We start from the raw sequence: 23343 nt of genomic DNA, 5'->3' as shown, positions 1-23343 counted from the left end.
CCTCTGTCACCCTCTTCTCCTCCTGCCTTCAATCTTTCCCAGCATCAGGGTCTTTTCTAACTAGTCAGGTCTTCGCATCAGGTGGCCAAAGTATTGGAGTTTCAGCTTTAGCATCAGTCCTTCCAATGAATATTCAGGGCTGATTTCCTTTAGGATGGACTGGTTGGATCTCCTTGCAGTCCAAGGGACTCTCAAGAGTCTTCTCCAGCACCACAGCTTGAAAGCATCAATTCTTCGGCACTCTGCCTTCTTTCTGGTTGAACTCTCACATCTGTACGTGACTAGCGGAAAAGACCATAGCTTTGACTAGATGGACCTTTGTCAGCAAGGTCATGTCTTTGTTTTTTAATATACTGTCTAGGTTTCTCGTAGCTGAAGGCTCCTTAACACACACACATAGCTTTGTGTGTGTGTTAAGGAGCCTTAAAAAGTCCCCTAACCCTGGGCTTTTCAAACTCTGCCTCCACAGACTCTCAACGGCTAGCTTAAAGAGCATTTTCTCTCTCAGTTAACACTGGAGTCCACAGTGGACCCCAGGCTCTATTTGAAGTGCTTGACACGGTTTGTCTAAGTCCCCACAACAACCTAGATGGTGGGCATGAACACTATTCTGATTTAGAAACGGAGCGGACAGCGAGGTCAAGCATCGTGCCCCAGGTCACACCGCCAGGACGCAGGGCTGTTGAGATTCCACCCAAGGTGCCGGGCCCCAGGCCCTTGCTCCCCTGCTCATCTGTCTTTCCCTAGCATGATCAAACAGTGGCCTCAGCCCAACACCCTCAGAAATATTGGACTGTTTGCAATTTTGAGCTTTTCTCCTGTAAATGCCTCTTAAGTCTTCAGTGCTCACGATGGCTCATTGGCAAGACTTCCCAGAGGCAGCACCATGGATGAATGATCGCGGGCCAAACCATACCCAAGACTTAACAGACAGCAGATCCGGCCCAGGCGGGCAATGTGGGTTTCTGTGAGCATGGGCTTACTGCATATCACTTAGGTGCTTTTTCTTGTCAATCAACAGAGATGGACTTTCTAGATACGAGCATCTCATGGGCAAAAAGAGGATGCTGCAGCTTCCTCTGCCCCCACCCCCAACTTGCATTTCAGGATAACGATCTTGCCCCTGCCCCAGCTTCACTGTCATGGCCTCTCAGAGACACCTCTGCTTAGCAGCCCCCAGGAGGGGGTATGTCCAAACCAGTGTGATTTTAGACCTGGCTGAGAAGTCTCAGGACAGGTTCCACAACCAGAGTGTTGTTCAGTTGCTCAGTTGTGCCTGACCCTTTGTGACCCCATGGACTGCAGCACGCCAAGGCTCCCTGTCCTTCACCATTTCCCAGAGTTTGCTCAAACTCATACCCATCAAGTCGGCGATGCCATCCAAGATTTTCTGGGTTCAAATCCCAGTTCTGCCACTTGGGTGTGTCCCTGGGCACTCAAGGTTCTCAGTCTCTTCATCTGCAAAGTGGGGACAATCCTGCTTCAACTTTAGAGGGTTGTTGTGAGAATTAAATGAACTAACAGATGTATAGTGCCTGGAATGTACTAAGTGCTTTATAAGCATCAGATATTATTGTTGTCGTCGTTGTTTTCATCATACACTTATTGATTATTGCCAGTTTTGCCTTCTGCGGTTGCAGACAGCAAATTGGGGTCCCCGAGGAGCTCCATCTCCAGATGGCCCCAAGACTCTAGCCAGGCGTCCCCAGCTGCAGTGGTGCATCCTGATTGGCTCGTGATGGTCTCATTTCCTGTGCCTGTGATTGGTGGAGATATACTTATGTGCCTGGTTCTGACCAATGAGATGAGGAAGTCTGTATATGAGGGGGATGTGATCCCAGAAAGGTTTTCTCATAGACCTTCTGAAGGCAACAGCCCTTTCTGTCCCCAGGGTCCTCGCCACTCCTTCCCATGACTGCCCATATTGCCTGGAGGTGCCCCAGCCAGTTCACAGAGCCAAAGAGAAAGCTGGGCCCTTAATGACATTAAGCTTTTAAGTTACCAGCCCTCAAACAGCCCGATTCATGACTTCATGGTGCAAAGTTCGTACTTCTTATTGTTTGCGCCAGCTTATTTGCAGCCCAAAGGATTCCAACTATAGGCCATGGTTGGTCACGTTATATCTTCTTGGGATTAAGCCCACCATACCAGAGGAAGGATCTGAGCTCAGCTGTGCATCAAGGAAGATTTCCTAGAGGAGGTGAGGCTAACGTGGGATCTAAAAGAACGAGCAAGTGGACAAAGGGGGTAGGGCAAAGAGAATATTCCAGGTTTCGAGATAAAGGCCTGAGGCTAGAGACACTATAGGGTGTGTGTATCCATGCAAATAATCTGTGTGGCTGGGAGCCATATGAGATGAGACTGGAATGGTGTGGTGGGCTTTCCAATGGGCCCTCAGCCAGGCTATCACAGGGCTGCAGGAAACCTCTCTGGTCAGCCTGGATTTGGCTCACCTCAGGTCTTCCCCTCCAGCCGGGGGCCTAGAATAAATGTACTCAGCCTGCCTTCTGCCCCCTTTTCCAGCCACACTCAGATGCTGCCCTGACAGTCGGGGCAGGGGCACTGGGCCTCATTTCTCCAGGTGTGATTCAGTCTGCCGAGCCTCTTCCAGCCCCCAAGGCTCTCAGAAAAGACTCTGGCTGGAATCTGGGTCACTCCGCACGAGTCGGACATCCATCAAGTAAGCAGTTACTAAGTGCCTACAAAGCAGAGTGCTCAGCACAGCGGAGAAAGGACCTGGTTCAAATCCCAATTCTGTTTCTTCTGTGACCTTGAGCAGGCTGCTTTACTTCTCCAAAGCTGGTGTCTTCATCTCTTTGGAACACACAGTAAAAGCAACAGTGCTAAGTCGCTTTAGTTGGGCCCGACTCTTGGCAACCTCATGGACTGTAGCCCATCAGGCTCCTCTGTCCATGGGACTCTCCAGGTAAGGATACTGGAGTGGGTTGCTGTGCCCTCCTTGAGGGGATCTTCCCAACCTAGGGATCAAACCCACGTCTCTCACGTCTCCTGCATTGGCAGGTGTAGTTCTGTTTTCTCTGGTACTGGCAGGGGGGTGGGAGAGAAGAAAAAGATAAAAAGATGCACAAAAAACTTCCTGAAAGGTGGGAGAGTAAGACAAGCAAACGATATGCTCCTATGGACAAAACTTGAGAGGTGATGGTTACAGGGAGGAAGCAGAATGTCTGGATGGGGGGTGATGAGGGACAAGCATTCCTAGCAGAAGATTAGGCAGGATGGAAGGGATGTTCCCAAAGCTTTAGAACAGTATGCTGCAAATACATGGGTTGGATATAACTGTTGAATATAGGTGTCACTGAACCTGTAATAGCAGATTTCTGAACTTGAGCCAGAAAGATGCTGATTCAAATTCAGGCTCTATACTGGCAGCGTAACCTTGAATGAGTCACTTAACATCTGAGCCTCAGACTCCTTCCTTGCAAAGCAGGTGTAAAACCTAATTCAGAGAGTCGTGTGCTCAGTCGCTCAGTTGTGTCTGACTCTTTGCGATGCCATGGACTGCAGCCTGCCAGGCTCCTCTCTCCCTGGGACTATCCGGGCAAAAATACTGGAGGGGGTTGCCATTTCCTCCTCCAGGGGATCTTTCCAAACCAAGGATTGAAACCACCCTGCATTGGCAGGCGGATTCTTTACCACTGAGCCACCTGGGAAGCCCCAATTCGAAGAGCTGTACTGTGGTGTATGCAGGATCCTGAACCAGGATCTGGCTAATTCCCACTTTAATGCCCTAAGACGCAGTGCCACCTCCTGCAGGAAGCCCTCCAGGCTCCCTCAGGTCATCCCCCAGATCCAGCTGCTAGCCCCTAGACACTCCCCTCTCTGCTGTGATGGCCTCTTCTTTCTCTCTCACCAGGCTTGGGGCTTTGAAGAGGAAGAGGCAGGGATCTCAGCATCTCTTGAACTCAGCTGCACCCCCACAGGGAGTGGGCATCTACTGATGCCACATCCCTCCCAAGCCTCCACCCAGGTAGACGTGAGAGGGAGGAAGTGACTAAGTCTGCTGGGGGTGGAGGGAAGCAGGGCTCAGGAAAGTTTTGGGTGATAACACTAGATCTTGAGGGTTCAACAGGAATTTACTGGTGGGAGGTGGGAGGAGGGGGTTTCAGAAAAAGAGAGAACTAAAGCAGGGAGGTGTGAATGGAAGTAAACTGTGGGTCAAACAGTTGTGCCAGAAAACATCTAACTAAAGATGAGAATTCTGGATTCAGATCCCAAAGGGTCTCAAATGCCACGCCAAGGATTTGCCCCTTCAGGGAGTGACCGAAAACTTGTCAACAGGCAACACAGTGACAAAAATGACAAGGCTCTGGGCCACCACTTGGGGGCAGATACCGATGGAGGAATCAAAAATGGACCAAAAGTTCTACCTGGATGACTTGACTGTTGAAAATTGCTCCAATAACACATCCACACCCTGCTCCCCCTTATACTTGCAGAAAAGCCAATTTCCACAATCATTCCACGCTACACCCACAGCAGCTCTGTGAAACCTATGGGGCCTAGCGGTGCTATCTTCATTACAGATGGACAAAGCGAGAATCAGAGAAGGAAATGGACCTTGCCACGGTCACAGGGGCAATGAAGGGGCTCGTCACAACCTGAGGTCAGCAACCTGGCCCTGCCTGGGAGGCAGGCCTCTGGCCATTGGACAAATGTACTCAGCACCTTCTAGAGCCAGATCCTGGAGACAGGGAGATGACCTTTGACCTCTGAGTCATCTTGAGACTGGACTGATCACCTGGGCTTCTTGCAGGAGAGGGAGAAGCGGGACCCACTGAGCGGTGGGGTTTCTGTGGTCCAGACAGGTCAGCAGGGGCTCACTCCCAGGACAGGCCTATCTATGGGACCTCCAAATTGGACCCTGGGGTGGGGGCTGGAAGGGGGCCAATCCCCCCACAAAGGGAATGGGACTGAGGAGTGGCCCTTGGCTGCCTTTCTAAGAAGCCCCCAAATGCCCCCTCCTGCCAGCACCCAGGCCCCCGCACCGCAGCAGCCTGAGTCATCATCCTGGTCGTTTGAATGGTAGCCGAGAAATCAGCCAGGGGGGCTGCCTGGGGCTGACGGCCAAGGGTTGGAAAAACAAGGCCGCTCTCTCTTACCTCCAGCCTTGGAATTTCAAGACAGGCTGGGGGTGGGGAGCAGAGGGCAGGTAGGTGCAGGAGGGATATGGGTATCAACAGCGGGAGGAGGCTGGGGTGGGGGCCAGAAGGAGAGGTTCAGAATCTGAGCTGGTGGCTTTTGTTTTCAAATGACCTGTTTAATAATTACCTTTGCAATCAAAGGAGCCAGGGCCCAGGGAAGGTGAGCATTCAACCCTCCGTACCCCGCCAGGCAGCCGGGCAGCCGGAGCAGAAAGTAAACAAGATGCCACTGGCTCTCTGCTCCACCTCGCAAACAATGGCGGGACTGAGCTGCCGGCTCACACACACACACATCAAAGTGAGATTTCCAGGCAAGAACTTTAACAGGCAGATAAGAGGCTCGGATTGAATTTTCCCCCCACATCCCGGCAGCTCCCCCTGAGCTTGCGTCCAAAGGGGTAGCCTAGGGGCTCCCGTCATTTTAAGTTAACCTTGATCTCTAATTTATTCATTCATTTTGCAAAGAAGAGGAACTACCTCCGTCTCACCCCCCGAAAAGCCTAGCCAGCAACAACTTCATCCCTTTAAACAGTCACAATGGTGGACAAACAAGGGATTTAAGTTACAGCGGCTAGCTAGCACTCACACTACGGCTCCTTAAAAAAACATCACCCTAATCCAAGCCCCGACGGGGGCTCACAAAGTCAGACCCTGACCGGCAGTGGGAAAAATCCAACTTGGGTTTTTTTTTTTTCCTCAACCTCCCAAGGCCTTCAACTATTTTTCCCCCTGCAGCATCCAAGCCCAGCCTCAAGGCAGAGCCGTAAACACGCCTGCTCCTCCCCCTTCCACGGTTCGGCAAAACAGCCCCCCCCCCCCCTTCCCGGACCCCGGGAGAAAGAACCACAGCGACCCTCACCCGCAGCCCCCCTCCCCTCCCCTCCCCTCCCCCAGCCTCCGGCGCCGTCCGCAATCGTCGCAGGCACCTTGAGATAAACACCCACTAATGATTTTATGATTTTTCTGCTCTGGGTAGCCGCGCTCAGCAGAATCCCTTCCCCCGCCCTGGCGACAGGGGCCGGCCCAACCGAGGGATTGGGGGATGGGGGGGCGTTAGTTTGTTTTTTTTTTTTTTTTTAACACGGCCGCGAGCCCACACCTGTTTTTCATTCATTCATTCGTTCGTTCATTCATTCATTAACGGATTCGTCACAGCTGTCTGCCTGGCCCTTTGGATCTCGGGGAGAGGATGGGAAGGGGGCTGAGATGGGGGGAGACAGTGGCAGGGGTGCATCTTGTGTGTGTGCGTTGGGGGGGGTCGGGGTGGAAGGACCCAGTTGGAGGGCAGATCGGGTGGCTTTGTCAAACACAAGACGAGCGATGCGGCGGGGGCGGGGCGGGGGCGCTCCCCGGGGCTCGAAGTTGTTTTCCGAGCCGCGGCGGCGAGGACAGCCGCCCGGGTGCGCCTCTTTGTCTCTCCCCGGCCGGCGCCGCGTCCCCGCGCGCTCACCTGGTCTTGGAGGACAGGAAGGCAAGTTTGATCAGGCCGTAGGTAAAGAGCGGGATACTCTCCTTGGCGACGCTGGCAACTTGCAGCCGGTGCTCCAAGATGTGGAGTTCCATCGTCCGCCCGCGCTCCGCGGCGGCTCATCCGCGGGGGGCGAGCCGCGGCCCCCGCCCCCCTGCGCGCGCCCAGCCGGCACCGGAGCGCCGCGGGCAGCCGGCCGGGGGGACCGGGAGCTCGGCGCCGGGCGGGCCGGGGCGAACAAAGTGGGAGGCCCGTCGAGCCGCGAGGGGGGCCGCGGGCGGCGGGCAGGCGGCGGGCGAGGGCGGCAGCGCTGGCGGAGCAGCGGCGCGCGGCGCCCGGCGCGGAGAGCAGCTGGTGTTCGCTGTAACAAACAACTTGCCACTCAAACGCCGGCCCGCTGGGCATGCGCGGCCGCCGCGGGGCGTGTCGGGACTTGTAGTCCCGCGGCCGGGGCGCCGGCGGCTGCTGATGTCAGGGGGCCCGGCGGCCGTGCGAGGGGCCGGCCGGGTGCTGGGGAAGGCGGGGGGTGGCCTGAGGGGCGGGTGGAAAATGCTGGAGCGCGGGCCCCCGGGGGCCCACGGGGAGGCGGAGGGCAGAAACGGGGGCCTTTGGAGCCGGCCTGAGCCGGAGTGCAAGCTCTGTCCCTCCGAGCTCAGGACTTGGCCCTTTGAGGTGCAAAGCGAGTGGCCCACAGAACTCCCGCTCTTGAGGAGGTCCGAGTCTGGGAGGGGAGAGATTTGGAGAAACCGGTAATTGCAGTGCAGAGAAGCAAAGCGAAATAAATAAGGGGTGTGTGTGTGTGCTGGGGACGGAGATGGGGCTTCAGGGGGGTTTCCTGGAGGAGGGGACATCCAGGCTGGGTTCTGAAGGATGAACTGGAGCTCGCTGAGGAAGGGGTGGGGCACGCGGGGATGGAGGCGGCCGGCGGCCTTCCAGGCAGAAGGAACAGCGTGTCCAGAGGCACAGAAGCGTGAAAGACCCCACGGAGCCGTGTTTGGCTTTGCTGGAGCGGAAAATGTGAGGGAGGAGAGGCCAGAGATAAGGCAGGCGCAGTCACCAGGAGCCGGGTCGAGAGGGTCATTGTGCAGAACTAATGAGGTGGCCGTTTATCCAGAGGGTGAGGGGGCTGCGAATGAGGGAAACGTCTGAAATACACCCCCACGGTCTTCTCACCCCAGGGCCAGCATGTCCCCGACTAACGTCCTGCCACGGCTCCCCCTTAATGGCCTATTGGAATTTGAAATTTTCTAGGTTAAAGTTACTGGTGCTTGGCTCTTGGGCAGAGTATTTTGGGGATGTGATGGATTAGGTTTACCTGCTGGGGCTGCCTGAGAACTTTCTTTTTGGGGAAGATTCTGACCATGCCCTACCTCCATCTCTCAGCCCACCTCTCTGAGGTGGGGGGACATGTTGGGCTATCTTGTTTCCACAAAGGGGCTCGAAGCCTCCAATCTGGTGGCTGTTAAAGCGTCTTGACCCCCTTCCCCTTTTACTTTCACTCAATAATTTATCCCCATCTAATGAAGAATATTCTTTTTGTTTTGTTTTGCCTGTCTGTCTCCCTCTTTTAGAATTTCAGCTTCGTGAAGGCAGTGATTTTTGTCCTCTTACTGTATTCCCAGTGCCTGAAATGTGGCTGGCAGGTGAGAGACATGTATTCAGTATTCATGGGATGTATAAATGCATACATCTCTTCCTTTAGCATGGAGAGACTTAGAAGGCCCAAACAGAAATGCATTCAGGGGCCAGGCAAGTGTGAAGGTGAATAAAGCAGTTGGGTATCAGAGAGTTGGGAAATGGTACAGGGGAAGGGTGGCCAGACTGAAGGCCTAAAATTCTTAAAACAAACGAAAGCAACCCAAGAGGTGAAACCAACCAAACAAGGCTAAAGGCAGGATTTGGTCAGTTTTCTGATTTCTGCTCTGGATGGCCTTGGTCAGTGTTTTTTAATCTGTAGTTTATGATCCATGAGTGGGTGGTGAAATCAATTTAGCAGGGCATGACTAGCATTCAAAAAGAAAATTGAATAGAAAATTACACAGAACTTTGCACATAGTACAGGTCGTCTATTACTGTGATCTCTTCTATGTTTCAGGAAACTTTCATCTTTGCCACGTGTGTACTGTGTGCACGCCGGCCTAAATGTACGTCTGTGAGCATACATGCAGTGGATCTTGATGCAAAGGTATTTCTCTGCGTCTTGGGTCAAAACAATTTGAAAACCCTAGGTTTTCTAGTTAATTAAGCCAGGATGTTGGGAAGTTTGCAAATTTAGAGCATGTTGGTTGGATTTACAGAATTGCTTTCACTGAGCTGAATTTGGTGCTTAAGTTTTGAGACACACCTGAAATGATCATTGGGAATTTGAGGAAACTGACCTCTAGGTTATCAGATCGAGAGGATGGTTTCAGGCAGGGCCTAGGGTGAGACATTCACTCTCAAGGTCATGCCTGTCATGGCTCTGCACGTTCTTGTGGAATTCACTTCTCACTTGCTCCCTTAGCTTTGCACCCTTTTGGTTCTTTCTTGGTTCTCCTGGTTTTTTCCTCTTTGGTTTCTTTTCTGTCCAATCCTAAAATATGTGGAGGCCCACCTGGTGTTCCTTCCGGTAAGGTGTTTTTACAGCAGTGGCTCCCAGTGAATCTTGTCTCCTGGTTAGGTATCCCACATTGATTTTGGCCTTGTGACTTTCTTTGGCCAATCAGGTCTTAGCTTGGTAGTACATGTACTTGGTAACTCCTGTGCATTGACGCTTGCCCGCTTGGATGCTCCCCTGAGTCCACGATGCTGTGAAGAAGCCTAAGTGAAAGTTCACATGGAAAGAGAGGCCAGGTGTTCCAGCTGTTGCTGCTGAGCCCCATTCTCTGCTGACAGCTGGTGTCAACCAGACACGTGAGTGAGCTGATCTGGGACCTTCTAGTTCACTATCCAGACACATGCAGCCACATGAATGAGCCAGGTGAAGCCACAAGAGGAACTACCCAACCAATTTATAGAGGAATAATAAATATAGCTGACCCTTGAACAGCATGGGTTGAAACTGCTCAGGTCCATTTATACATTGTTTTTTTCAATAGTGAGTAATGCAGTGCCTTAAGATCCATGGTGGTTTGAATCTGTGGATGTGGAGCCGTGGATACTGAGGAACCACATATATGGAGGGTCATTTATAAGTTATAAGCAGAAAGTTCCCTAAGAGTCTGCCTTGCAGGAGATGTGGGTTCCATCCCTGGTTGGGGAACTGTTAGTCAGATCCCACATGCTGTGGAGCAACTAAGCCTGAATGCTGCAACTACTGAGCCAGGCGCCTCGAGGAAAGATACTTCATTGTGCCACTAAGACCCGATGCAGTCAAATAAACAAAAATAAATATTAAAAAAATTATAAGCAGATTTTCAACTGATGGAGGATCAGCATTCCTAATTCCCACCTTGTTCAAGGGTCCACTGTAGTTATTTTTAGCTGCTAAGATTTGGAATCATTTATTATGCAGAAATAGATCGCTGATATTTTCCCTCTCCCCTCATCTTCTTTCACTCTGTGTGGACTCAGCCTCTGACTTCTGATATGTTGAGGGCCCCTAAATTGACAGTTCTAGCCCAGAACATGTTCCTGAAGCCCCGATTCACATATCTAACTTCCTGATGGTTGGGGATATGTGTGTATGCGTGCCCAGTCTTGTCTGCCTCTTTTGACCCTATGGTCTGTAGTCCGCCAGGCTCCTCTGTCCATGGGATTTCCCAGGCAAGAATACTGGAATGGGTTGCCATTTCCTTCTCCGGGGGATCCTCCCAACCCGGAGATTGATCCTAAGTTTCTTGTGTCTCCTGCATTGGCAAGCGGGTTCTTTACCACTGTGCCACCAGGGAAGCCTGGTGGTTGGTTACGTCCACCTAAATGTTCACAGGCTTGGGCAGCTCACCCTGTTCACGCCTTACCTCATCATATAACCCAGGTATCTCCAACCTCTGGATCTAATGTGTTATGATCTGAGGTAGAGCTGATGTAATAAAAAAATAGAAATAAAGTGCAAAGTAAATGTAATGTGCTTGAATCATCCCCAAACCACCAACCCCACCATCGCCCCCCAGTCTGTGGAAAAATTGTCTTCCACAAAACCAGTCCCTGGTGCCAAAAAGGTTGGGGACCGCTGATCTAACCCATCCCAGACCTTCTCCTCTTCCTCCCGTAATCTCTGTCTTGGTTGATGACCTTTAGGAGGTGGGTCAGTGTTCCTTTGTCTTGAATCTGTGACTACAGAGGAAATGACACCTGTGACCTCTAAAACTAGGTCATACCTGGTCATCCTGTGGCCACCTGGTCTCCTTGGGACACTCACTCTTTGAAACCATTTCAGGGTGGGCTCTAGTCAATATCATCAGTGTCCTCATAAGGGCAGGAGATTAGGACAGAGATACACTCTACAGGAGGAAGACCACGCGAAGACACCAGGGAGAAGGTGACCATCTAAAAACCAAGGAGAAAGGCTTCGGAAGAAACATACCCTGGATCTTGAACTTCCAGTGCGCAGAATTGTGAAACAATAAACTTCTGTTGTTTAAAGCCCCCAGTATGTGTTCTGCAAACCTAACAAACCAATATGAATTTCCACCTGTGATCTGTCCATGGAGGCTATGCTTCTTCACAGCATGGCAGATGGTTTCAAAGAGTGAGTGTCCCAAGGAGACCAGGTGGCCACAGGATGACCAGGTATGACCTAGTTTTGGAGGTCACAGGTGTCATTTCCTCTGTAGTCACAGATTCAAGACAAAGGAACACTGACGGCCCCCAGACCTGGGGAGGGAGGCTTCACCGGACGCGAATGAGTGACTCTGAGCAAGAACCAGTTAGCTGAGCCTGATCACCCGCTCGAACCATGAAAGGTAATAACGAGATAATTGTTGTTCTAAACCACTGTATTTAATAGCAATAGATTATTGGAATATCCTAGAATCAGTCTGGTTGCCGGTGGTGATGGTGGATGGGGTGGAGGGAGCTGACCAGGGAATTATCCTGGATTGGTCCCTCTTGCTTCCCCGCGTCACCCCCCCATCTAATCTGTCAACAGGTCTTAATGATTTTATTTACTGCACACCTCTAATCCAGCTGTCTCTTCACCTTGACCATCCTAGACCACCATGTCCTAGATTGTTACAATGGCCTCCTAATGTCCATCCCATCCTCTTTGTGTTGCCTAATAGATGTTCTATGATGTGGGCCTACCACCTGTAACTCTTTTAGGGACCCCGGCTCTCCTAAGAAAACCAGGCCCTGATCCTCCATAGTTGATCTTATGGGAAGGGAAAGAGGCTTCCTTACTCATAGACCCACACTCTCCAGTATGGTAGACATTGGCTGTACATGGCTATTGAATACTTGAAACTGGAGCTAGTGCCATGAGAAATGGAAGTTTTAATTCTGCTTCATTTTAATTAATTTAAAATTTAAAAATTATGATTTAGTTATTGGAAAACATTGATGTATGTTTGGAAGAGGCTGCCCAGCTGTCCTGGTTTTCCTGGAACTGGGCTTTCAGGATGTGGAACTATGAGTTTTTAAAACCAGGACTTGCAGACTTCCCTGGCAATCCAGTGGTTAAGACTCCGAGCTTCCACTGCAGAGGGTACAGGTTCAATTCTTGGTCCGAGAACTAAGATCCCACGTGCCATGCAGCATGGCCAAAAGAAAAATGGAAAACCGGGACTTGAGTAAACGAGGATGAATCGGTGACACTGCTTTGAAACAGCTTGGTTATGGACATCTGTGAAATCCAAATACAGCTCAAGTATCGTGGATGAGAATTTAGCAGCTGGATGGAGATGTGCTATAAATGTCAAACACACCCTAGCTTTCAAAGACTTGGTATAGAAAAAAAAAAACTAATAATTTTTTATATTGATTACATGTTGAAATGATAATATTTGGGATGTTGTGTTAAATAGACTGTATACTAAAATTCCATCTGTTTCTTCTTTACTTTTTTAAAATTTAAAGTCACATATGACTTGCTTTATATTTTTATCCAGCCCTGCCCTTGAGTAGTGACTCTCAAACCGTGGTTGGTGTCAGAATCATTGGGGCACTTGGTAAAGATGCCCAGGCCTTGGCCTGCTTGGGGAGCCTGGGCCCCTGTTTTCTGTCAGCTTTCCTGGTCCCAGTCACCCTGCTGTGGTGGGGTGTGATGTGGGAATACAGATGCTGGCCACCCCTTTCTTCTTAAGTCTGGGGTCTCTGGACCCAAGAAAACAATGCCCCAGGACAGGCAGGAGTTCTCATTCTGCTTGGCTAAGGCCTAGCATGGGCTTTACCAGCATGAGCTGCTCATGAGGTGGCATAGAAATAGAAAAAGAAGAGAGGGAGGGGAGGGCCAGAACTAAGGGGGCATCTTTTTCTGGGGCTGTGGTTCTTTCTGGATCCTTCCCTAGTCCCTAGGTGAGCTGACCTTGAATCTCCTTCCCTGGGTTTGACAGACAGCACCAAGGGCCATGGGGAGTCATTGAAGGTTCTTGAGCAGGGGAGGAGCCCGATGAAATGGATATTGTTCCGAGGGAGCCCAGGCCTCCACCACCTCCTTTCCTCCCACTTCACCGCAGGGCTGCAGGAAGAAGAGATTTCTCTGATTCTTTGCTGGAGAGTCCCATCCCACGTGCTCGCCTTCACCCCCACGGAAAAGGATTGTGTGCTCAGTCGCTCAGTTATATCTGACTCTTTGCGACCCCATGGGTTGTAGCCCACCAGGCTCCTCTGTCCATGGGGATTCTCCAGGCAAGAATTCTGGACTAGGTTGTCATGCCCTCCTCCAGGGGATCTTCCCAACCCAGGGATTGAACCCAGGTCTCCTAGATGGCAGGAGGATTCTTTACCGGCTGCACCACCAGGGAAGGGAAAGGATTACTGGTCCCCAAAGTGTGGTGGACTGAGTTCACATGAACTCACATCGCAGCTTAATCCCCATCAGCCAATATCCTCATCTCAGGCACAGGCTCTTCCTTCCTTCGTGCTCCCAGGTCTGCCCAGCCTTACCAGGATCCCCCAGAAACCAGGTGCCGGCCTCTCTGCTGCAAATCCACACTGAGACACAGACGCCAGGCATCACTTGGCCCCACGGAGGGAGAGAGTGTGGGGTCTGGGAAACCAGCCAACCAGCCATCACTGCATCCTTGAGAACCAGGCCTGGTCTGAGTTCGGCCTCTGTCCCATGCTGCGCTGTGCAGATTACCTCTTTCTCTGCTTTGGTTTCCTCGTCTATAAAATGGGCACAATGGTGCTTTTCTCACAGAGCTTGCTCATGTGGGGATGAAAGGAAAGAATGTCTTTGGGAAAACATCCCGCTCTGCTCCTGGCATTCGGTAGATCCTCATTCAGCAAATATTTGTTGAATGAGTGAATGAATGAGTGTGTGGATGGGCACATTGGCACTCTGGCCTAAGGGCAGTCCCCTCTGTAGTTTCCAGTCTACTCCCTCCTGGCTTGTGGCTCCCCTCAGTGAAGGAGGAAAGGAGGGAAGTGGGTGTGTCTAGGGCTTCCCCTCGGTGCCCGGGTGTGCTCGTTGCATCTGATTTCCAGAACAGGTAGGGGTTCATATGCTCGTTTTACAGATGGGGAGACTGAGGCTAGGGGAAGGTCAGGAGGAGCCGATTGTGGGCACAGCTTTTCTTGGGTCTCCCAAGGGTCTGCACCAGGGCTGAGCACACAGTGGTACTTAAGGAATGCAGATTGGTTGAATCAGTGAGTGAACATCGGGCACCGAGGTGACAGTGGAAGCCCCATCCTCTTTATTGTGACATCCTTGGGCAGGGCAAGAGGCAAGGAGTCTTTCTCTCATGCTCTGTCTTGGATTATTTCCTTTCACACCCTCTTCCTGCCTCCTCTCCTTCTACTTCTCGGCCTGTGCTGTTTCAGCAATTTTTTTTTTCCCTTTTCTTTTTTCCTCCCCCCTCCCTTCTTTCCTTCCTACCTTCTTTCCTCTCTCTTTCTTTCATGTAACCTGTGACTGAGGACCAGACTGCATAGCCTCTAAGAACCAAAAGGTTGACATGGTGGAAGGTAGAGGCTGAGGGGCCTCCAAACCCCTATCATTCACACCCTGGTGCCCCAGTTTCCTCATCTGTAAATTGGGTTGTTTTAAGGAGTTGGGGTAGTATGCGTAGGTGCCGAGTACAGGCTTGACCAATGGGAAGAGCCTGAGGGATGTGACTTGTTGATGTGGTTGTTTCACCTGTGCTTAAGGCTGGCCTTCCTGCAGCTCTTTGATATCCTGGGAACTGATTTGAAAAGCATCAGGGCCTGAGATTCTGAAGGTGTGGCTTGGGATAAATTGTGCATCAGTTTTACGATCCCTAAAATGCAAGTGTCTGGATGGCTGCTTCCCAGGAAGGTGGTGAGCTGCTGGTCATTAAGTCATTGGGATGGGAGAGCCATAGCTGACTCCTGTGGAACTAAGGAACTCTGGGATGATGTATGGCCTTCCCCGGGGTGGTGTTCCTTCAAGGCTTGTGGAGTGACTCAGGATGCACATGTGCTGATTAACCAGTGGGAGTGGCCTGGGGGTCCTGGGTGACTTTTGATCCAGAGCAGTTCCAGAATTCCTTCTTGGCAGGTGACAGGAGAGGGAGCTGTACCTGGGGCGTCTTTTTGCACATTGCAAAGGCGATTTGCTCTCTTGGGAGGGAATCTGATCTCTAACATCCTTTGTGAAGATGCAGAAACATCTGCAGTGGACGCTGCTGGGATTGCTCATGAGATATTAGTCTCGTCTTAGTGAAGAGAGCAATTTATCAGAGGCCATTCCTTCCAGCGATGAAGAACCTTTCAGAACTTGATTGCACTTAATGCATCAGCCTTTCCAAAGTGTTTTATTCCATCCTCAAATGAGATAATGAAGCCCTTTAATTTACTGTTCAACTCCCACACAGAGTGAGTGGGTCAGGCCCGAGGAGACAGAAAGCTGGACCCTGGCTCAAGAGGCCAAGTACACCCGGGGTGTTGTCAGCCTGGAACTGCCCGTCTCCTGGCAGGAGGTGGCACGGAGTCCCAGGCAGCTCAGAGTAAATCCCAGTCTGGTGGCTTGCTTCTTGTGCACTCCCAAACAAGTCACTTATTCTCTCGAAACCTCAGTTTCGTCTTCTGTAAACTTAGGATGGTTGATGACACTGGTGTGGCAGAGTTGTGGAAAGGATTAGGGATGATGTGGCTAAGGGGGCAGTGCCTGCCACTGGATAGATCCTCAGTACATAGCAATTGTCATTGGGTAGTGAAACTGAGCTCTGAGACCTCAGAGGAAGTCGTTCTTGCTCCTGGTCATGGGGGATGTTCACATCCATGGCTCTGCCCTGGAGTCACCATCGGCACCAAATAAATCAGCCTTCAAGGCCTTCACCTCCTGCTTCTCTGCCCTTCTCATCCTGACCATTTCAATGGAGCTAGCCCACTCAGGTAGTAGATGCTGGATGGAGCTAGCCCACTCAGATAGTAGACGATGGATGAATGGTTGTAAAAATCCAGCCATGGACAGCATTGGAGCCCAAGCTGAACATTGCCCAAGGCTCCTTCAGCCTCCCATTTGGACCTGGGAGCTTCTCGACCTCCCCTCCCGTGGTTCTCACCCCCTATTGGACGTGTGCATTCTGACATATGTGATGGTGCAAGCTCTGGGTAAATTTAAGGGGCCTCATTAGATTTGTGTTGATTACAATACTCTCCCTTGAAAGCAATAAAATTGCTTGCTCTAACAATATCAGCATGGGCTTCCTAGGTGTCTCAGTGGTAGCGAATTCGCCTGCCAATGCAGGAGACGCAAGGAAGATCCCCTGGATGAGGGCATGGCAATGCACTCCAGTATTCTTGCCTGAAAAATCACATGACAGAGGAAACTGTCAGGCTGCATTCCATGGGATCGCAAAGAATTGGACCCAACTGAGGATGCACGTGTTGCGTGTGCACACACACACACAAACACACACAAACACAATATCAGTATATTATGATACTTTTCCAAGGATGGAAGCAAAGTATCTTGAGAAAGGGGTGTGTTTTCTAGTTTGCTCACAGGTCAGTAGAGATGAATGGCTTACCCTTCCTTCCTCCACTGCCTCAGTGACCTTCCCTGGCTCAACCCCACATGCCCCTTTATGGCAGGATTCTGGTATTTGTCCTCTGTTCCTGCTCTGGCCTGGAGGGGTCAGCCAGGACTTGCACTGTTGGCTTCATCTCAGGCAGATTCCTGACCGGCTCTTGTCTCCTTGGATCCTGACCCCAGAACAACTCCTATCGATGTCTTCTCCTCCCTCAACTAAGACCCAGTGCAGCCAAATAAATATTTTTTAAGAAGTAGTCCTCTGACTTATTTCCTTCCCCTTCTAATCGGACTTCTCTGCCTTTCAAAGTTTCTGCTATTTATTGCCAGGAGCCCCAGTGGGTATCTCACTAGTGTTCACAAAGATTTTTCTGCTACATTTTATTGCCATTTTCCTCCTCCTGTGATTGACTTTCAAGCTGGGAGGGTTGCTGTCAAGGTTTCTGCTGTCTCCTCCCACTGCTGTGGCCCTCACTCCTCGGAAAGCTGAGGACCTCTCCAGGATGAAGGCTGGCTTGGACACACTCCTCTGAGCTGCCCCCATCCCCCTAAAATGACTTTCCTCTCCCTTCCAGGCTTGCTGTTTCATGGTCACACAGCTACAAGATATGCCATTATCCCTTAGTATTGTGCAGACAGCTTAGGGAAAGGGCTTGCTGCAGACTGTATTCTCCCCAAAATGGTAGCAACAGTGACTCCCCATCTTCACATGGTCTTCATACAATGGGACTCTGACACCCCTTCTTCTTGGATTGGGATGGATTTGTGATTATGGCAGAAAACACAGAGGGTCATTAAGAGTGATGTAGCTTCAGCTAACTTGCTTGGGATGCTTGCTCAGGGGACCCAGCCACCATGCTGTGAGGAAGCCCAAATCGTATCCACTTTCCAGCTAGGTGAGTGGCATTATCTTAAAAAAGTGGATGGTCCAGCCTTAGTCAGCCATCCTAGCACGTGCCACCTGAAGCAGAGATGAGCTGTCTCCACAGAGCCTTGCTCAGACTATGGATTCATGAGTAGAGTAAGTGTTGTTTGAAGCCACCAAGTTTGACAGTTTGTTGCACTGCTATAGGCAATGGATACAGAGTTTCTCCAGTTTCCAGTATTTCCCTTCCCTGGGACTCAGACCTGGAGCCATGGGGCTGAGCCCAGGGCCAACCTGAAGGACTGAGCTGGCTCCACCCACTTGGGAATTACATTTCCCTTTCCTCAAGTTGAGCCTCTTCCTGGGAAGCTCTTGGGTCCTTCTCAAAGACTGACCCATGGGGGCACCTGGTCCTTTGGAATTGACTGAAGGTGAAAGTCCCTCAGTCGTGTCCGACTCTTTGTGACCCCATGGACTATACAGTCCATGGAATTCTCCAGGCCAGAATACTGGAGTGGGTAGCCTTTCCCTTCTCCAGGGGATCTTCCCAACCCAGGGATCGAACCCAGGTCTCCTGCATTGCAGGTGGATTCTTTACCAACTGAGCTATCATGGAATTGGACATCCTTAAATCCTGGAGGGCCAGAGTTTAGATTAAAACCAAGACATCTCCTTCACTTCCTTCTTATCCTCCACTCCTAATCACAATCTTAGTTATTTTATGAGAGGGAAACTGAGGCTCAGAGAAGTTGAATCACTCTCCCCAGGCAGTACAGCCAGGAAATGGGAGACTGAGATTTGGACCCACATCTGTCTGCCTGTCTGCTACCCTGGGGACGTCTTCTCTGTGTTATGTGCAGAGGCGGATGCTCCACAGGGGCCCCTTGTGTCTCCCCAAGGCCCGGAGCCACTTCATCACCCTCTTTACAGACGCCCCTCAAATGAGATGTATGTTCAGATGGCTGATAAGCATATGAAAGGCACTCAGCCTCATTTGTAGCTAGGAGATGCAAATAAAAACCCCAAGCTGGCATTCCAGTGGTTAGGATACTGTGATCTCACTGCCAGGGATGTGGGTTCAATCCTTAGTCAGGGAACTAAGATTCTATAAGCCATGTAGCATGGCCAAACAATGTCCCCCCAAACAAAACAACAACAAAAATGAACCAAGCGTACCCCTGTGACAGAATGCAAAAGTGCATCTCTCGGACCACCTCCCATGGATTTGCGGCCCCAGCAGTCCTTTTGGCCCCCTTGGGGCGTTCCAGCTTTGGTGCACCCACTGAATTCAGTGGGAGCTCACTTTCTCCCTCTGTTTGCATCTGCTTCCTTCCTGACCACAAGTGTCACTCTCAAGAGCACTTCTTAATAAACATCCTGGGTGCTAAACTCCATCTCTGTTTCCAGGGGAACCTTACCAGTAACAACTACACATCCACTAGAATGGCCGAAATATTTTGGAAAAAAAAAATTGAATCCTGGTTTTCATGTTTTTGAAATATTATAGACTGGAAACAGACTCGCGCGTACATGGCCAGTTGATTTTTGACAAAGGCACGACAGCAATTCAATGGAGAGAGGATAATCATTTCAACAAATGGTGCTGGAACAACTGGACAGCCATATGAGAAAATAAAAAGCAAGCAAAAGAGAGAAAAAAAAAAAAGCCTTGATTACCTGTACCTCACAACGTATACAAAAGTTAACTCAAAATGGATCATAGACCTAAAAGCAAAACTTAAAATGCTCCCAGAAGGAAACATACGAGAAAATCATTGTGACTTCAGGTTAGGCAAAATTTTTCCTAGTTATAGCTTCTTTATCCATGAGCTATAAAAGAAGAATATGGTAAATTAGATTTCATTGAAATTAAAAACATCTGATTTTGAAAAGACATGAAAATGAAAAGACAAGCTACAGCCTGGGGGGAAATATTTATAAAACACATGTGATAAAGAGCTTGTATCCAGAGTACAAAGCATCCTGAAAACTTCATAATAAGCAAACAAATGACCCAGTTCAAAGTGGTCCAAAAAATTGAACCAACCCTGCAGACAAGAAGATATATGGATGGCAAATAAGCATGTGAAAGGATACGGAGCATCATAAGCTATTAGAGAAATGCAGATTAAAAACCAAAAGGAGAGGGACTTCCCTGGTGGTCCAGTGGTTAAGAATCTGCCTGTGTTCTTTTCTCCGCCATCCTGTGTGGGATAGAATTTGCTTCTCGCCAAGTCCTCTCACGAGACTGTCAGTATCAAGTGATTCCTGGCCAAGACAGAAAGGCAGAACCATCCCATTCCCCAATGGACTCGAATGAAAACTGATAATAAAATCAGGTCCAGCTCCAAGAGAAGACAGACATCGGAGAAGAATCAAGCTGGCTCTATAGGGAGCCTCACATGTGAAGTGGCACATTTATACTCCATCAAGGTCACTTCCATCTTAACCGAATCACAGTGCTGAGAGCATCACTACTGTCTGAACAGCTCATGGGAGAAACGGAATGTTTGGCTCATGGTGTTTCCTGACTAGCGGTCCATTTGGCTCAGGAATAAATATGTGAAACCTTTTATTGGAACTGTTATTATATTATTCTGGTTTGTGATGATGTACTGAACAAATACCTCTCCTGTCAGGTAAAAAAAAAAAGAATCTGCCTTGCAGTGCAGACGATACAGGTGTTTGATCCCTGGTTAGGCAACTAAGGTCCCACATGCCTCAGAGCTAAGCCTCTACACTGCAACTACTGAATGCCATGCAGCACAAATAGAGAATCTGTGCAACACCATGAAAGATCCTGCATGACGCAGTGAAGATCCCATATGGCACAACTAAGACCCAATACAGCCAAATAAATGATAAAATGAAAAAAAAAAGCAAAATGAGATACCACTAGACATCTGTTACAATGATTTAACAAACAAGCTTGATAAGACCAAGTGCTGGTGAAGAGGCAGAGCAACTAGAACTCATGCAAAATTGTACAGAATATTTGGAAAATGGCTTGGCAGTTTCTTATAAAAGTAAACATGCACTCATCATGTGATCCAGCAATCCCATTCTGAGTTGGCTACCCAGGAGAAATAAAAACATGTGTTCCCACAAAAACCAGCCCACCCATGTTTATAGCAGATTTATTCATAATTTCCCTTCCTGGAAGCAACCCAGATGCACTGTAATTGGGGAATGGATGAATAAACTGGTACATCCATCCAGTGGAATACGATTCAGCAATAACAAACTGTGGAAACACTCAATAACATCAATGAACCTCACACACTTTATGGTAAGTGGATGAAATCAAAGTCAAAAGGCTGGGTACTGTATGATTACAGATGTTGGGAGTAGGGTAAAGGATTTGGTGCCTATCAAGTAGCACCAAGGAATTTTGGAATGTGACAGAACTGTTCTGCATTATGATTGTGACCGTGATCACTCCACTGTATGCATTTACCACAACTCACAGAACTGTACACCAAGAAGAGTAAAATTTACTGTGTGCAGATAAACTAGACTGAAAGTATTGAACCCAAAAGCCCTTTATGTAAGTAGTATCATACTGCACGTATCCTTCTGCAGCTTGCTTTTTTTGCTTGCCCTTAAATGCTTTATACAGGTTGACACTGTGTATGTAATAAGGATACATGTAGCTCTTGTTCATTCATTTTAACTGCTAATGATATTCTATTATGCATTATATCTTAATTTGTCTATTTTTCTTATTCTGGTGGACATTTCTTTGTGTCTGTTTTTTCTTCCCTCTGTTTTAAGCAATGGAGCAATAAAGACTCCTGTAAATGTACTCTGGAGCACAGGTGCAGAGATTTCTCTCTTGAATATTTACTGAAAAGACTAAATTGGATAGGAATAAAGACTGTGAGCATCTTCATGTTGCTTTCCAAGGGCTTGTACCAACTGACTCTACCAACAGTGTATGAGAATTTCATTCCTCTACATCTTCATCAGAAATTGTATTATCAGACTTTAACTTCTGCTTAGCTGATAAATGTAAAATGGTACCTCATTGTTGTCTTATTTTGCATTTTCCCTGATTACTAGGGAGGTTGATTTATATGTTTGTTGGTCAATTTGGGCTTTTATCTTATGTGAATTGCCTCTTCATTGTCTTTTTTTTTTTTCCCTACTGTGTTATACATCTTTTTCTTCTTGAAAAAGTTTCTTTGTTTTTCCCTCTCAACCTCTTCCTGATTGTAATCCCTTATTGGGTAGCAGATATCTTCTCAGTCTGTGGATTTTAAAAAAAAAGCAATTTGATAGTGTCTTTTGTTGATTAAAATCTGTAAATTTGTTAGTCTTTTTTTTGTTTATCCTTTTTGTGTCTTTTCTAAGAAATTTTGCTTCACCTCAAGGTCATAAGAGATATTTTCCTGTAAACTATAAAAAGTTTTGCTTTTCACAGGTATGTCTTTAGTTCACTTGGAATTGATCTTTTTGTGTGTTGTAGAGCTCTAATTAGGAGAAGGCAATGGCACCCCACTCCAGTACTCTTGCCTGGAAAATCCCATGGACGGAGGAGCCTGGTAGGCTGCAGTCCATGGGGTGGCGAAGAGTCGGGCGCAACTGAGCGACTTCATTTTCACTTTTCACTTTCATGCATTGGAGAAGGAAATGGCAACCCACTCCAGTGTTCTTGCCCGGAGAATCCCAGGGACGGGGGAGCCTGGTGGGCTGCCGTCTATGGGGTCACACAGAGTCGGACACAACTGAAGCGACTTAGCAGCAGCAGCAGCAGAGCTCTAATTTTATTTTTTTATGCATAACACTGCACCATTTATTGAAGAATCCACCCTTTCTCCACTGATTTATATAGATTTATGAGCTCCCTATTTTATTGGTATAGTTGTCTATCCTTGAATCTATGACACTAACTTAATTATGTAATCAATCTTGCTATCTAATAAATCTGTCTGGGGCTATTCTTGGCCCTTTGCTCTTCTCTATAAATTTTGGAAGCATCTTGTCAAGTTCCCAAAGACAGTTTTGGATATTTTTGAAATTCTGTGTAATACATAAATTTAGGTACAATCGGCATCTTTATATTGAATCTTTCTGTCCATGAATGTGGTATATATATTTCTTTACTTACTCAGATATTCTTTTGAGTCTTTCAATAATGTTTTGTAATTTGGACCATATAGTTCTCGCACAACTTTCTGCTGCATTTATTTTAGGCACCTTACAGTTTTAATTGCTTTTTTTTTTTTTTTGCTATTGTTGGTAAGTGAAATTAAAAATAATATATTCTAGTTATTTGTGATACATAGGAATGTTATTGATTTTTATATGTCAGTCTCATGTATAGCAATCTTGCTGATTGAAAGTTTGTGTATGGATTCTTTTGGATTTTCTCTGTAAATAATTATACTTTCTCTAGATGTACTTTTCCTTTACACTTCATGTCTTTTTATATCTTTTACTTGCCTTATTTAATTGTCTGGGTACTTTAGTGTAATGCTAAAGGGAAGCAATGACAGAGGACTTCCTTTATTGCTCTGCGTACGCGCTCAGTCACTTCACTAATGTTCAACTCTGTGACCCAATGGACTTTAGCCCGCCAGGCTCCTCCGTCCATGGGATTCTCCAGGCAAGAACACTGGAGTGGGTTGCCATGCCCTCCTCCAGGGGATCTTCCTGACCCATGTCTCTCTAGTCTCCTGCATTGGCAGGCAGATTCTTTACCACTGGTGCCACCTGGGAAGCCCCTTTATCGCTTTGAGTCTAATCGAGTTGCCTTTAAAGTTTTACCCTT

General features: G+C 48.6%; 1 protein-coding gene and 1 long non-coding RNA gene across 5 annotated transcripts in view; one reads left to right on the top strand and one right to left on the bottom strand.

The window, feature by feature from the left end:
- Nucleotides 1-6999, bottom strand: part of CASTOR2 (cytosolic arginine sensor for mTORC1 subunit 2) — a 53634-nt gene extending 46635 nt beyond the window's left edge. Inside the window, exon 1 of the mRNA XM_043455386.1 lies at nt 6613-6999. Coding sequence (XP_043311321.1) covers nt 6613-6725 — 113 coding nt within the window. The 5' untranslated portion in view covers nt 6726-6999. The remainder of the gene's footprint in view (nt 1-6612) is intronic.
- Nucleotides 7000-7106: 107 nt separating this feature from the next.
- Nucleotides 7107-22096, top strand: LOC122433565. Of its 4 annotated transcripts, none has more exons than XR_006267118.1 (5): nt 7107-7379; nt 8202-8273; nt 8726-8815; nt 11385-11513; nt 18978-22096. It is a non-coding gene; the product is annotated as an uncharacterized LOC122433565 (long non-coding RNA). The 4 variants fall into 4 exon arrangements; XR_006267121.1 differs by having other exon boundaries at nt 7107-7419; nt 11391-11513; XR_006267120.1 differs by having other exon boundaries at nt 7107-7419; nt 19078-22096.
- The last annotated feature ends 1247 nt before the right edge of the window (nt 22097-23343 follow it).

Source organism: Cervus canadensis, chromosome 32 (assembly GCF_019320065.1).
Source record: "Cervus canadensis isolate Bull #8, Minnesota chromosome 32, ASM1932006v1, whole genome shotgun sequence".
NCBI lineage: Eukaryota > Metazoa > Chordata > Mammalia > Artiodactyla > Cervidae > Cervus > Cervus canadensis.
Note: the sequence above shows the minus strand (reverse complement) of the source record. Positions and strands in the feature narration are given on the sequence as shown.